Below are 12,834 nucleotides of genomic sequence, written 5' to 3'. Positions count from 1 at the left end.
TCATGGACAATGTCAGAATCAGTGTGTTTTATGTTCTGGGCTTCATTACTGTATAAAATTTTAAAACATTCATATATTACATTGCTAGTTTACAATAAAAGTCTACAACAGCACATGAAATGCGACAAGTCAGAGCCATCATTGTATGTCAAGGGGTTAATCTTTTACAGAGAGATACTGCATCATGTTTCTTACATAGGCCACTGGTTTGGTTGAGACTATAATAAAATAAAGTTTTAGTTACCTAAGTATCTATATAAGACATAGTAGCATTTTACCAAAATTTAATTGGTACAAAAACATCTATTTGCTTAATTAGAGCTATTGCTTATTGTTATCGATACATTATTTTTTTTAAAAGAATTTAGAGAATAAATCTTTTATATTTTTTCATAAGGAAATAACCAACATTTTAACATACAATTTAATCATTTTTTAACAAAACTATATTTTGTAGGAAAAGGAAATATTCGAAAGAATTTGTAAATGCTATAAATTTCGAATTACATATTTAAAGGCATTACAAACAATTTAAATTCTAACTTTAAAATTGCCAAGGTGAGAATTGATAATAAACATGGTATAAAAATAAAAATTTCCTTAGTGGCAATCTTACACTTACATATTTAGTTTATATATATTGAATTTATAATTTTTATTATAAAAATTACGAAGATATTTGTTATCTAAATATGAGGAAGCAGTCACATCTAGTGTTAAGAAGTTTTAAAGAGAGCATCTTTTACAACTTATATACAAGACTTAGTAGTATATTATCGTATAGTATTAATTTTTTAGAAATAACTTGTAAAAATTGTCTTATATTAAATCCACTAAGTTATCATTATTACTCTGATAAATCCTAAAATGGACGATACCAATTAAAACTTTACAAAAATATTGGTAGTCTATAACTGTAAGTATGAAGTGCTATCTTGAAATACTTTGTTGATAAGTTTCAGTTATCATTTATAATAATGATAAATAATCTGGAACACGATAAACATTTTCCAGTATTTGTGATGATGTTATGTCGCCGTTATGTGTGTGTAATAGTTTGTGAAAAGTTTTAATATTTCTGTGAGAGGAATCTCAAGCGTTCTCCAAAATGGCTGACAGAATACGTCTTTCAGTAAGTCCTATATATATGTATAGTAACAAAAAAAACTGAAATTACAATGAAAATAATGAACCTACTTCTTATAGGACTTCGTTTGGTTGCACCCAGAACAAAAATCAGAATTTGATATTCCAATAGCTGTTAGAATATTGAACAGATCTGGTGATCTAATACAAGTCGTAGACGATAATGGTAAAGTATTTACAACCTCCGTCAATAACGTTTTGAAGCCTTTGCATGCTACATCTATTAATAATGTGGAAGATATGATCACATTAGGAGAACTACAAGAGCATACTATCCTTCGTAATCTTCATATACGATATAATCTTCAGTTGATATACGTAAGAATACTTGTAATTCCTTTTTAACTTAATTGTGATGTAAGAAAACTGTTTCAAGGTTTTCGACTGTTATTTATTTATGTGTGTATCGCTGTTATTAATGTGATGAGAGAAAATGGTTTTTGATTTTTACATTATGAACTTTAAAAACTATATTTAACATTAAATAAAACATCGCAGTAAATTTGTAATATAACAAATGATTATTTCAGACTTATACAGGTACAATGTTAATCGCAATTAATCCGTACGAAATATTGCCGATATATACAATGGATCAAATACGTGTTTATCAAGATAAAGACCCCGGGGAGATCCCTCCACACATATTTGCAATAGGCAATAACGCTTACAGAGCGCTTTTAGAAACCTCATCTAATCAGTGCATTGTAATAAGGTACTTTTTACTGATCGTTTTTATCCTAAACATAATATTTACATTAATCTTTCAATAAAATTTAATTATGAAAAAAAATAATCATAGGCAAACGTCTTAACTGCAATAGAACCCTGCAAAGTAATTTTAACCTTTCGTTAGTATATTTCATGTTATGAAAGTAATTTCGTTAGTTGACATAGCTACAACAACAACAATAGGAACATTATTAAGCAGGCTAAAATACTTACTCAAGTACTTGAGGAGTAAAACTAAATACTACTTTAAATATTTATGTTGTTCAGAGAATGAAAATTTCTGACGAGAATTATTTACTACATTATTAGTTGGAAAGACTTAATAAGATTATTCTGATGTAATCAAGATTACATTGATAATTTTTTTATTGAGAAATATTTTTGTTAATCATTTCAAATAATCTAAGTAAATTAGTAATACGAAATTCATTAGATAACGTTATGGAAATTACAGTGGTGAAAGTGGCGCTGGCAAAACGGAGAGCACAAAATTATTGTTGCAATTCTTAGCAGCTGCCAGTGGAAAACATTCCTGGATCGAGCAACAGATTCAAGAAACGAATCCTATTTTAGAAGCATTTGGTAACGCCAAAACCGTAAAAAATGACAACTCATCTAGGTTTGGAAAGTACATTAATATATACTTTGACCAACAAGGAGTTATTGAAGGAGGAAATATTGATCAATATCTTCTAGAACGATCACGAATAGTTTTTCAAAATAAAGGAGAACGAAACTATCACATATTTTATTCTCTGGTAACTGGATTATCTGCGGACGAAAAAAAGAAACTTGAATTAGGACGTCCTTCGGATTACGTGTACTTGAATTCGGGTAACATGTTGACTTGTGATGGCCGCAATGACGCACTCGAGTTTACTGATATAAGGTCAGCGTTCAAGGTCCTCAACTTTCCTGAAAGTGAGGTTTGGGGAGTGTTCAGCCTTCTCGCTGCTATTTTGCATTTGGGAAATTTAAAGTTTAAACCTATTTATTTAAACAACATTGAATCTTCAGAAGTAACTGATCCAATGAGTGTAAATAGAATCGCAAATCTTCTTGGTGTAAATAAAGCCAATTTATGCGATGCTTTAACAAAAAGAACATTTATTGCTCAAGGTGATAAAGTTGTTTCTACGCTATCCGCACCGGCTGCAGTAGAAGGAAGAGATGCTCTTGTTAAAGCCATTTACGGGCACATTTTTGAATATATAGTCGAAAATATTAATAGAACTTTATGCAAAGGGCAAATGCTTTCAAGCGGGTCAGTTGGTATATTAGACATTTTTGGGTTTGAAAATTTTATTTCAAATAGTTTCGAACAATTATGTATAAATTATGCTAACGAAAATTTACAACAATTTTTCGTTAGGCACATTTTTAAAATTGAACAAGAACAGTATGAGAGAGAAGGAATAACGTGGATGAATATCAACTATGTAGATAATCAAATTAATTTGGATTTGATCGGTTTGAAACCTATGAACTTGTTGTCACTTATTGATGAAGAATCCAGGTTTCCTAAAGGTACTGACATAACTCTTTTATCCAAGCTTCACAGTAATCACAGTAAAAATACATGTTATGTTACTCCGAAATCAACGCGCGAACATCGGTTCGGAGTTCGCCATTATGCCGGTGATGTATATTATGAAGTCAAAGGTGGGTGATGCTGAATATCAATTTGAATAACTTAAGCTCTAAGCTATTTATTTAATTATTTTGTGTAATTTATTTTAAACACTGCATTTAATAATTTATGTACGAATTAATAATATTTACAGGTTTTCTTGACAAGAATAGAGATATGTTGACATCTGATATAAAAGAGATGATATTAGATTCTAATAACCAATTCTTGAAAAATCTTTTTCTTATGGAATCTGTATCTCAAAGTGGAAGTAGAAAGACTTTGTCTCTCAGCCACCAGTTCAAGACCTCTCTGGATGCCCTAATGAAGACACTTAATGCATGCCATCCATTTTTCGTAAGGTGCATAAAACCAAATGAATTTAAGAAACCCAGGGTAGGTATTTTAGTTGTTTTACTTAAGCTTTTTTTTTTCAAAAGACTGCAACTTTTAGGTGATACCTCAAAAATCAGCTTATTAATTAAAATAGACTTGGATTTTATATTGGCGTCTTCCGCCAATATTAGTAAGCGGAGCGCTCTATTACAGGACTTGTTTGACTGAAAATGACCAAAAAGACCGCAAAATAAAGATGCTCAAAAAACTTTTCTATTAATATAAGCCCAACGGAAGAGGACTGTGGCTTGCGATTCACACCTTGTACTTTAATTATATAGAATTGATACGACTCAATAACCAGTTTTCAAAAGATAGGCTGCAGCGTCCTCTGCGTACCATAACACCATACTGCGATTACCGACCCGCCTGCCATTCGTTGCGATTATGGTATATGCCCTTAAAGATATCTTTAGGTCAGACCTATGCCTTGCAGTGGGCGCCTGAAACGATGAATCTAGAAGTTTGTTATTCACCGCCAGTTCTTGAATTTCTTTTATGATAATAAAGTGTTCGATAAAGAACTTTTTTCACTGACATTTTAATACAAATGTAAACGAGTCCTTACGCCGTTATGTCAGGTATTAGCTCCATGTGGCAAATATAGCGTCAAATTTGTTTGCAGTATATTTAACGTAAAAAATAATTATCTTAATGACACAAAGGACGACACATTTATATAACATTATTTACTAGGGGTTTAGGGGTCTATCGTAAATGTATAAGTTAAAATTTATTAAATTTAAAATGCATTATTTATTTAATTTATGCGGTTAATTAAATTTACAGTCTCTTCCTTATCTTTTATCCATGTTATATTTTGGAAACTACAAACCTTTAAAAATGTCGAAGCACGAGTATAATCACGTCAATTATAACATTTTATTAATCAAAATGTTGTGGCATCAAGGGAAATTTTCCAAAATTTGAAATAGACGAGACATTCCCTACAATCTCACGTAGATGTGTTTTTTTTTTTAAATATGTGTCGTACTTTTAAGGCTCTTAAAGCTTCATTCATGGTTCGCGATGCTTTTAGGACTTTTTTCTCTACAGTAATAAACCACTTCTTGGAAAAACACATTTGTTTAGATTCTAAATTGGTATACAGGCTTCGAAGATTTTCTGTACTGGTATAAGTCGTCTAAAATTTGCTTTTACTGCGATTTCGTAGTCAATGAATTTAAAATAGCAAACATTACAAAATGATATTTTAATGAAAGAAATAATTTCATATAACATCATTTGCAGCTTTTTGATCATGCTTTATGCGTACGTCAATTGAGATATGCCGGTCTAATGGAGACAGCCAAAATACGACAAGCCGGTTACCCGATTCGATATACGTATGAAGAATTTGTTCACCGCTATCGCCTCGTCGTCCCAGGAATACCGCCAGCAGAAAAAACCGATTGCAAAATTGCCTCAAAAAAAATTTGTAGTGAAGTATTAAAAGATCAAGACTATAAATTTGGACATACTAAGGTATTTTTAAAAAATCATCACGACGTCATTCTCGAAGACCTTAGGCATACAATTTTATTACGAAGTGTCATTAAAACACAAGCTAATATCAGAAGATTTATACTCAGACGTAAATATTTACGAATGCGTGAAGCAGCAATAACAGTTCAAAAACTTTTCCGTGCTCGTGGATTTAGAACTAGATACCTACTTATGAGAAGAGGTTATCTACGCTTACAGGCAGTTATAAAATCTAGAGAGCTGAGGCGAACATTCCTTAACTTAAGAAAATTCTTTACCAAATTACAAGCTCATTGTAAAGGATATCTAATCAGGAGATTTGTTAAGGAAAAAGGCGAAGTTATACGAGCTAAATTAACGCAATTACAAACAGAAAAGAAAGAGATGTTAGTAACAAGTGATATCGAAACTGTTGAAAATACTTATGAGCAAAAGTTCAATGACCTCATGAGATCTATATGGATTTCTAAGGAGGATGCCGGCATGGAAAGTAAAGTTCAAAACACAGATGAAATAGATGACAAATACGTTGACGATGTTTTTGGTTTTTTAAAAGATACGATAACCCCGGCTGGGACCGTTCGTGGTACAGGATTTGGAGTGGTCAGTTTCCTTTCCAATATTTTATACTTATTAACAAATTAAAACATAAAGTCATGTAAAAATTATTTGTGATCCAAATAGTATTATTTCATCGGGCCAGCGAGTGATCAATAAATAGTTATTACATTTTGTCCTAGCTCAGCTACGAAAAACTACCAAAGGCGCAAATTCTACAGTGAACTAACAAACGCGCTCAGTATGAATAGTCGTTATTTTTTTTGAAAATCTTTCGAGTCATCGAGATAGAGTTTTGCCTTAACTAAATTTCATTCATATGACAACATAACTTAAGTTTGGGCCATAAACTTTATTCTACTTGTTAAATTGTATTACAGATTATTGAGATTTTAAGACATGGGGTTTATATACTCGTAGATACTAGCTGATCCCGCAAACGTTGTTTTGGTAAAATATATTTTTTTTTATTCTAAGTCATGACAAAATAAAAACAAAATTCTAGCAAAAAAAAGTTTTTAATTAACAAATAAAAAATAAGGGTTGATTGTAGAGGGGTGAAAATTTAGGGTTGTATGTATTTTTGTACGCTGTATCATAAAAAAATAAAAACAAAAATTTTTGTCCAAAAAAATTAAAAAATATTTAAGGGTGGACCACCCTTAACATTTAGGGGGATGAAAAATATATATTGTAGGATTCTCCACCCTGGCCGATATGCACGCTAAAATTAACGAAAATCGGTCGAGCCGTTTCGGAGGAGTTCAATCACGCCCACCATGACACGAGAATTTTATATATTAGATATTTTATATTGAGACATTGTATATTATTAAGTAATATAATTTTGAGTTTGAATATTTTGCCAACCGAAAATTTTTAATAAAATATTTTGACATAAGGTTAGATAATGAGATTTTAATTAAGACAAAAAAAAATCAATCAAATATACTCTTTATTTATAGTATCGATTCACGATAACTTTATAATTTGTCAAAATTAATCATTTGCAATATTTTACAGATGACAACGGAAAAACCATCCATATCTAACATAATACCGCTTCCATTAGAAGTGGAGGACGAGCCATTCGATGAATTCAATTTTAGAAAGTTTGCAGCCACTTATTTCCTTGGAAATATAAGTCATCAGTACTCTCGGAAAGCCTTGAAAAATTCATTGTTAGATTTACCTTCGCCTGTAGATAACGTGGCTGCCCAAGCATTGTGGATTACGATACTCAGGTTTATGGGAGATATTTCGGAGCCGAAATATGTTGACGATAAAATTGACAATGTACCGGTTATGACGAAGTTGACCGATACTGTCGGACGAGCGTTCCAGAAGAGTAAAGAATTTGAAGTTAGTTTCTTGTTGCAATAGAGAAATTCTTTATCTATACCTTTTAAAAAGCACTTATTAAATGGTTAAAAATTACTTTTGTATCCATCATTATTTTTACGTTATAATAATATTTAATAGATGAAAATTATTTTTAGAATCTTATACAACCTGACAGTTCTAAAAGGAATAAAATTGCTCAAAAATCGATTAAACGGCGCGCAAAATTAAATGACGAGTTTATGCGAAATATAATGAACGATGATTCAACTAATGATATGTATAGCAGTTGGTTAAATTCCAGACGAAGTACGAATCTTGAAAAATTACATTTTATAATAGGACACGGAATTATTCGCAAAGAGTTACGGTAAGCATAATCGATTATTTTTTTATTGTGTTTTCACATGTATAATTACAAACTAATGTGCTTGAAATTGGCATACTGAACAAATAGTTTGCTAAGGAATATAGGAATTATTATTTAGTTATTATTACCAAAATACGATCCCTTTATACTTCAATTAACCAACAATAATTGGCCATGTAGGTACATACGTAAATAAAAGTATTGACACCTATTAATGAATAGCCATTATTATTCACAGAAGTTTATACATAAAAAGTGTCTCTTAAGTCTTTTCTTCAGAGTTCAACTGTTTAGGTGTTTGGTTCTAATTCTTAAGAAGCCTCTTGTTAAATATAATTGAAGTCAAATATTTTAGAGTTGTCGTAGTGTAATTTTTTTCTGACAGTGTCACATGTTTTCCTTGTTTGATCTGTCTTTATGGTTTTTTAAATTTTCTTTATAATATACTGGTTAATAACTAATGAGATAATTTAAATTATATTTCTATTGTTGACAAGGTAAAATATTGAAACATTTTAGATAAAGTATTTATATGAAACGGATCAATATTTATAAAGTAGCAATGTAATACTATAAAGTATTAAGTAGCACATAACAATATATCTATGCGATTTTTTTCTGGTTTTTCAGGGATGAAATATTTTGTCAGTTGTGCAAACAGTTGACCAACAATCCTTCAAAATCTTCTTACGCCCGTGGTTGGATCCTTCTCTCGTTATGCGTTGGATGTTTTCCGCCATCGGAAAGATTTGTTAATTACTTGCGTTCATTTATACGAGATGGACCTCCGGGATATGCGCCATATTGTGAGGGACGGCTTATAAGAACTTTCAAAAATGGTCCTCGATCTCAACCGCCTAGTTGGCTGGAGCTGCAATCCACAAAAACCAAAAAACCTATATTATTAACTGTAACTCTCATGGACGAGTCAATGAAAACGGTACAATCCGATTCAGCAACGACATCGGAAGAGATTTGTCAACAAATAGCTGATAACATAGGTCTTGCTGATACATTTGGATTTTCATTATATATAACCTTATATGATGTAGTTTTATCTCTAGGAAATGAAAGCGTTCATATAATGGATGCTATATCTCAATGCGAACAGTTTGCTAAAGAACAAGGAACTCCTGAAAAAAATGCACCCTGGAGATTATTCTTCCGAAAAGAAGTATTCACACCGTGGCACAATCCTACAGAAGATCCAGTAGCTACTAATCTGATATACCACCAAATCGCTAAAGGTGTTAAATTTGGCGAATACCGTTGTAATTCGGAACAAGATTTAGCAATGCTAGCAGCGCAGCAACATTATATTGAGCACGGTGGCAAGATGGATCCTAATGTATTAAGAAGAGTCATCGTCAACTACATTCCAAATCAGTTTATTAAATCCAACGATGTGGCTTTAACTAAGTGGGAACATCTTGTCACGAAAGCGTTTGAATCCTCAGAGAGTATACAATCGAAGATCGATCCACTACTTTGTAAGGAAGATATCGTAATATTTGCGAAAATAAAATGGCCAATGCTATTTTCGAGATTTTTCGAAGCATTGAAATTAAAAGGAGATTCTATAAGCAAAGATATAATTATAATAGCCATCAATTGGACCGGTATATATATTGTAGATCAATCAGAGCACATTCTTCTCGAAATATCATACCCTGAAATAACTTACGTTTCTTATGATGACGAGCAAGAGTACGATAATGTAGGAAATGTAACCATTAGAACTATAAGACAAGAAGAGTTTGTGTTTCAAAGTGTAGATGCAAACGAGCTGAGTTCACTAATCATTTATATTATAGATGGTTTAAAAAGACGTTCCACATATGTAATAGCACAGATGGACTCACAGGGTTATAGCGATGCCGCCTCGTTCTTGCAATACAAAAAAGGTGATCTTATAACATTATTATACGAGTGCACAGGAGAAACTTTGATGAATTCAACTTGGGGTCACGGTTCATGCAACGGACAGGAAGGCTTATTTCCTACCGAACAAGTGTACATCTTACCTACTCTTTCTTTACCGTCTAATATCATTTTAGAAGTATTTAAAAAAGGTAACGTCAGCATTGACAAAAAACCTTTTTCAAAGTATAACACTCTTCAAAGAAAAAAGATGCATACTCTTGAAAAATATGCGAAGGAATTTTTCAGAGAGAATAACGATTATAACATATCGGTATCAAAACAATCAACATTAAATACAGCAAAAAAACACTTGATAGGTGATCTTTGGTCACACAGCCGAGAACCCTTGAGAAGACCTTTGCTAAAAAAGCTGACAGGCGATGATAAACTTTGTAAAAATGCTCTAACAGCCTTTCATGGAATTCAAAAATACATGGGAGATTCGCCAGCACCCAAACCCAGATCAGTCACTGAATACACTGATGAAATATTTAAGTCTGCTTTGAATCAACCTAGTTTGCGTGATGAAGTATATTGCCAAATAATGAAGCAGTTGACGAACAATCGAATACAACTTAGTGAGGAAAGAGGTTGGGAATTAATGTGGCTGGTGACTGGTGTGTTTACGTGTGGACAGCCATTAATAAAAGAGCTCGTTGAATTCCTTAAAACACGTCCACATCCCATTGCTAAGGAATGTTTGAAGCGCGTGTTCAAAACTCAAAAGCATGGGCCGAGGATGTATCCTCCTTACATTGTTGAAGTGGAAGCAATTCAACATAGAAGTATGCAAATTTATCATAAGGTGTACTTCCCCGACGACACGGACGAGGCATTTGAAGTAGATTCGTCCACAAAGGCTAGAGATCTTTGCGAACAAATAACTGGCCGATTAAATTTGAAAAACAGTGACGGTTTCAGTTTATTTGTGAAAATAGCTGATAAGGTCTTTTCAGTTCCCGAAAATTATTATTTCTTTGATTTTATTCACGAACTTGTAGAATGGATGAAAAGATCGCGGCCTGTACGTTCAGGTGAGTATTCAAACTCGGGAGTTTTCCGATTCTTATATGTTGTTATCCTTAACGTATGACTATTATTTATTTAGAACCTAGCTTCAAATATAAATTAAAAAAGCAGGTATGTTTCTTGTTTACATATATAATTTATTATGTTGATATATCTACAATTTCTTTAATATTCGCCGTATTATAAAATAAAAACTATTTTCATTAAATAATTTATGTTTTCAGCTGGCACTCAAGTACAGATGAACTATCAAATATTTTTTATGAAAAAATTATGGATTAACACTGTTCCTGGAAAAGATAAAAATGCCGATCAAATATTTTACTTTCCGCAAGAATTGCCTAAGTATTTGCGTGGGTATCACAAAACTTCAAAACAAGACTTGATAGAATTAGCTGCACTTATTTATCGTTCAAGATACGGTGACGATCAAACACTTTTATCACAAATTTCACAAATTTTAGAAGAATTCATACCATTAGACATGACAAAAATCCAATCTAACTCGCAATGGAAATCTTCGATTACTTCAGCTTACTTAAAACTTGGAAACATGTCAGAAGATGAAGCTAAAGAACAGTTTTTAAAGAAAATTTATAAATTGCCGACATTTGGTACTGCTTTTTTCGAAGTAAAACAAACATCTGACCCGACATATCCTGAAATGGTAGTTATAGGAATAAATAGGAATGGCGTCAGTGTTATTCATCCACAAAGTCGAGTAGGTATTTGTACACAGTAATCAGAAATTGCACGAATATTGACTAACAATAACTTTTATACCTTTTATACAGTGGTTAATGTCGAGTCTTGGCTTTTTGCCATAATACCTACCATTTGGAAAATGTTTGTGATGCGTAAATGTTTGTCTACATGTTTCATACAGTTTATTAAATGTTTACAAGTTCCTAACTTTGCAGGTTTTTTGTTCTCCACATTATACTTTAAATTATATAGTAATTATAAACTTTGGAATATTTCTTCCAGGACGTATTAGTGACGCACCCATTCTCTCAACTTTCTAACTGGTCTTCAGGCAATACATTCTTTCACATGACAATGGGTAACGTTCTTCGGGGTACCAAAATCTTATGCGAAACGTCTTTGGGATACAAAATGGACGATTTAATATCATCATATATAGCAGTTCTGCGTCAAGTTAAACTAAAACCTAAAGCATAAAATAAATTAATTCAAAAAATACACCTGTAATTACAGTTAATTAATTGTATTTGTAAAATAATAAATAAGTTTTATTATTAGACATAACTGTTTACCATGTTTTATGAATGTCAATAGTTTCTATGTATTTTTGTGTAAATTATATTACTTCTTTACTACCATAAAAAATAAAGTGTTTATGAGAATGGTAACAAAGATTTTGTCATTTTTTGTCTATTGATACCTAACAACGAAAGTTTTTCTTTAATATTTACTTAAATGTTTTTTCCTATAGTTCCACTTTTGATACATTCCACAAGAAAATAAAGTTGCAATGTCAATATAGCGCACCGCATTCATTGGTCGAGGTCTAGCCTAGGTCTAATAATGATTTTGCCGTTATTACTATCGAAACTGTAACTTTGGGTCTATGTAAACAGCGTTAAAGCAATTAAAGAAAATGTAATCAAGAACATCTAACCTCTCTAACATTAAACTTACAATATCTAGTATTGGAACAGAATAATTGTCGTCAACTTTTGCACAATTGGGATTTGTTAAGATTTAACGATGTGGCAATTTGTCGCTTAAGATAATTCCAACTGCTGTTTGTGCTAACTATTGTCGATAGAAGTCGCAATCAATTCGATGTTTCCTTATGAAAACTTTGCTGTTTTGCGTGAGTATTCTATACCACCACATGGTGCATGGTGGATAAATAAAAATATAAGAACCGAGAGCTATCTCTCGTTTCTCTTCACAGACCAGCTTTGTTAACATCTCATTCACTCTCAATACAGAAGGACCGTTCTGAGATTACCTGTAAAAATTTGTTTTATCTTATAGATGATTCTGTATGGTTAATCGGGATACCACTGTAAAAAGAATTATTGCATCGAATATTATGTAAGCTTTAGTAACATTTATGTAAGTTTGTTAGTTTTTATACTAAGTGCTTAAAAATTCCTCTTTGTTTTGAGTGATATGTTAATTCTAGATGAGTACTTTTTACATACAGTTTAAATGTATTTATAATGTACTTCATAACAGATTTTTTTGTTTA

General features: G+C 31.8%; 1 protein-coding gene across 3 annotated transcripts; it reads left to right on the top strand.

The window, feature by feature from the left end:
* The first annotated feature begins 1,033 nt into the window (after nt 1-1,033).
* On the top strand, nt 1,034-11,922 carry LOC137922026 (myosin-VIIa-like). Of its 3 annotated transcripts, none has more exons than XM_068764858.1 (11): nt 1,034-1,132; nt 1,207-1,464; nt 1,677-1,861; nt 2,333-3,540; nt 3,663-3,904; nt 5,156-5,992; nt 6,971-7,309; nt 7,447-7,658; nt 8,289-10,615; nt 10,835-11,331; nt 11,598-11,922. In XM_068764858.1, the coding sequence occupies exons 1-11, from the start codon at nt 1,109-1,111 to the stop codon at nt 11,790-11,792; spliced, it is 6,324 nt and encodes a 2,107-aa protein (XP_068620959.1). In that variant the 5' UTR covers nt 1,034-1,108; the 3' UTR covers nt 11,793-11,922. The 3 variants fall into 3 exon arrangements, with proteins under 3 accessions (XP_068620959.1, XP_068620961.1, XP_068620960.1); XM_068764860.1 differs by having other exon boundaries at nt 10,835-10,963; nt 11,598-11,725; XM_068764859.1 differs by lacking the exon at nt 1,034-1,132 and having other exon boundaries at nt 1,235-1,312; nt 11,598-11,921.
* The last annotated feature ends 912 nt before the right edge of the window (nt 11,923-12,834 follow it).

The sequence above is a fragment of the Battus philenor genome, unplaced genomic scaffold (genome assembly GCF_028537555.1).
Source record: "Battus philenor isolate CCGP_79_NKW_IND1 unplaced genomic scaffold, ilBatPhil1.0.hap1 SCAF_2, whole genome shotgun sequence".
NCBI classification, from domain to species: Eukaryota; Metazoa; Arthropoda; class Insecta; order Lepidoptera; family Papilionidae; genus Battus; species Battus philenor.
This window is presented reverse-complemented; position numbering and strand designations above follow the sequence as displayed.

Coding starts and splice junctions, on each gene's coding strand:
- LOC137922026 (XM_068764858.1), top strand. CDS start 1,109: ATGGCTGACAGAATACGTCTTTCA. Junction 1,133..1,206: donor CTGACAGAATACGTCTTTCA/GTAAGTCCTATA, acceptor TACTTCTTATAG/GACTTCGTTTGGTTGCACCC. Junction 3,541..3,662: donor TGTATATTATGAAGTCAAAG/GTGGGTGATGCT, acceptor TAATATTTACAG/GTTTTCTTGACAAGAATAGA.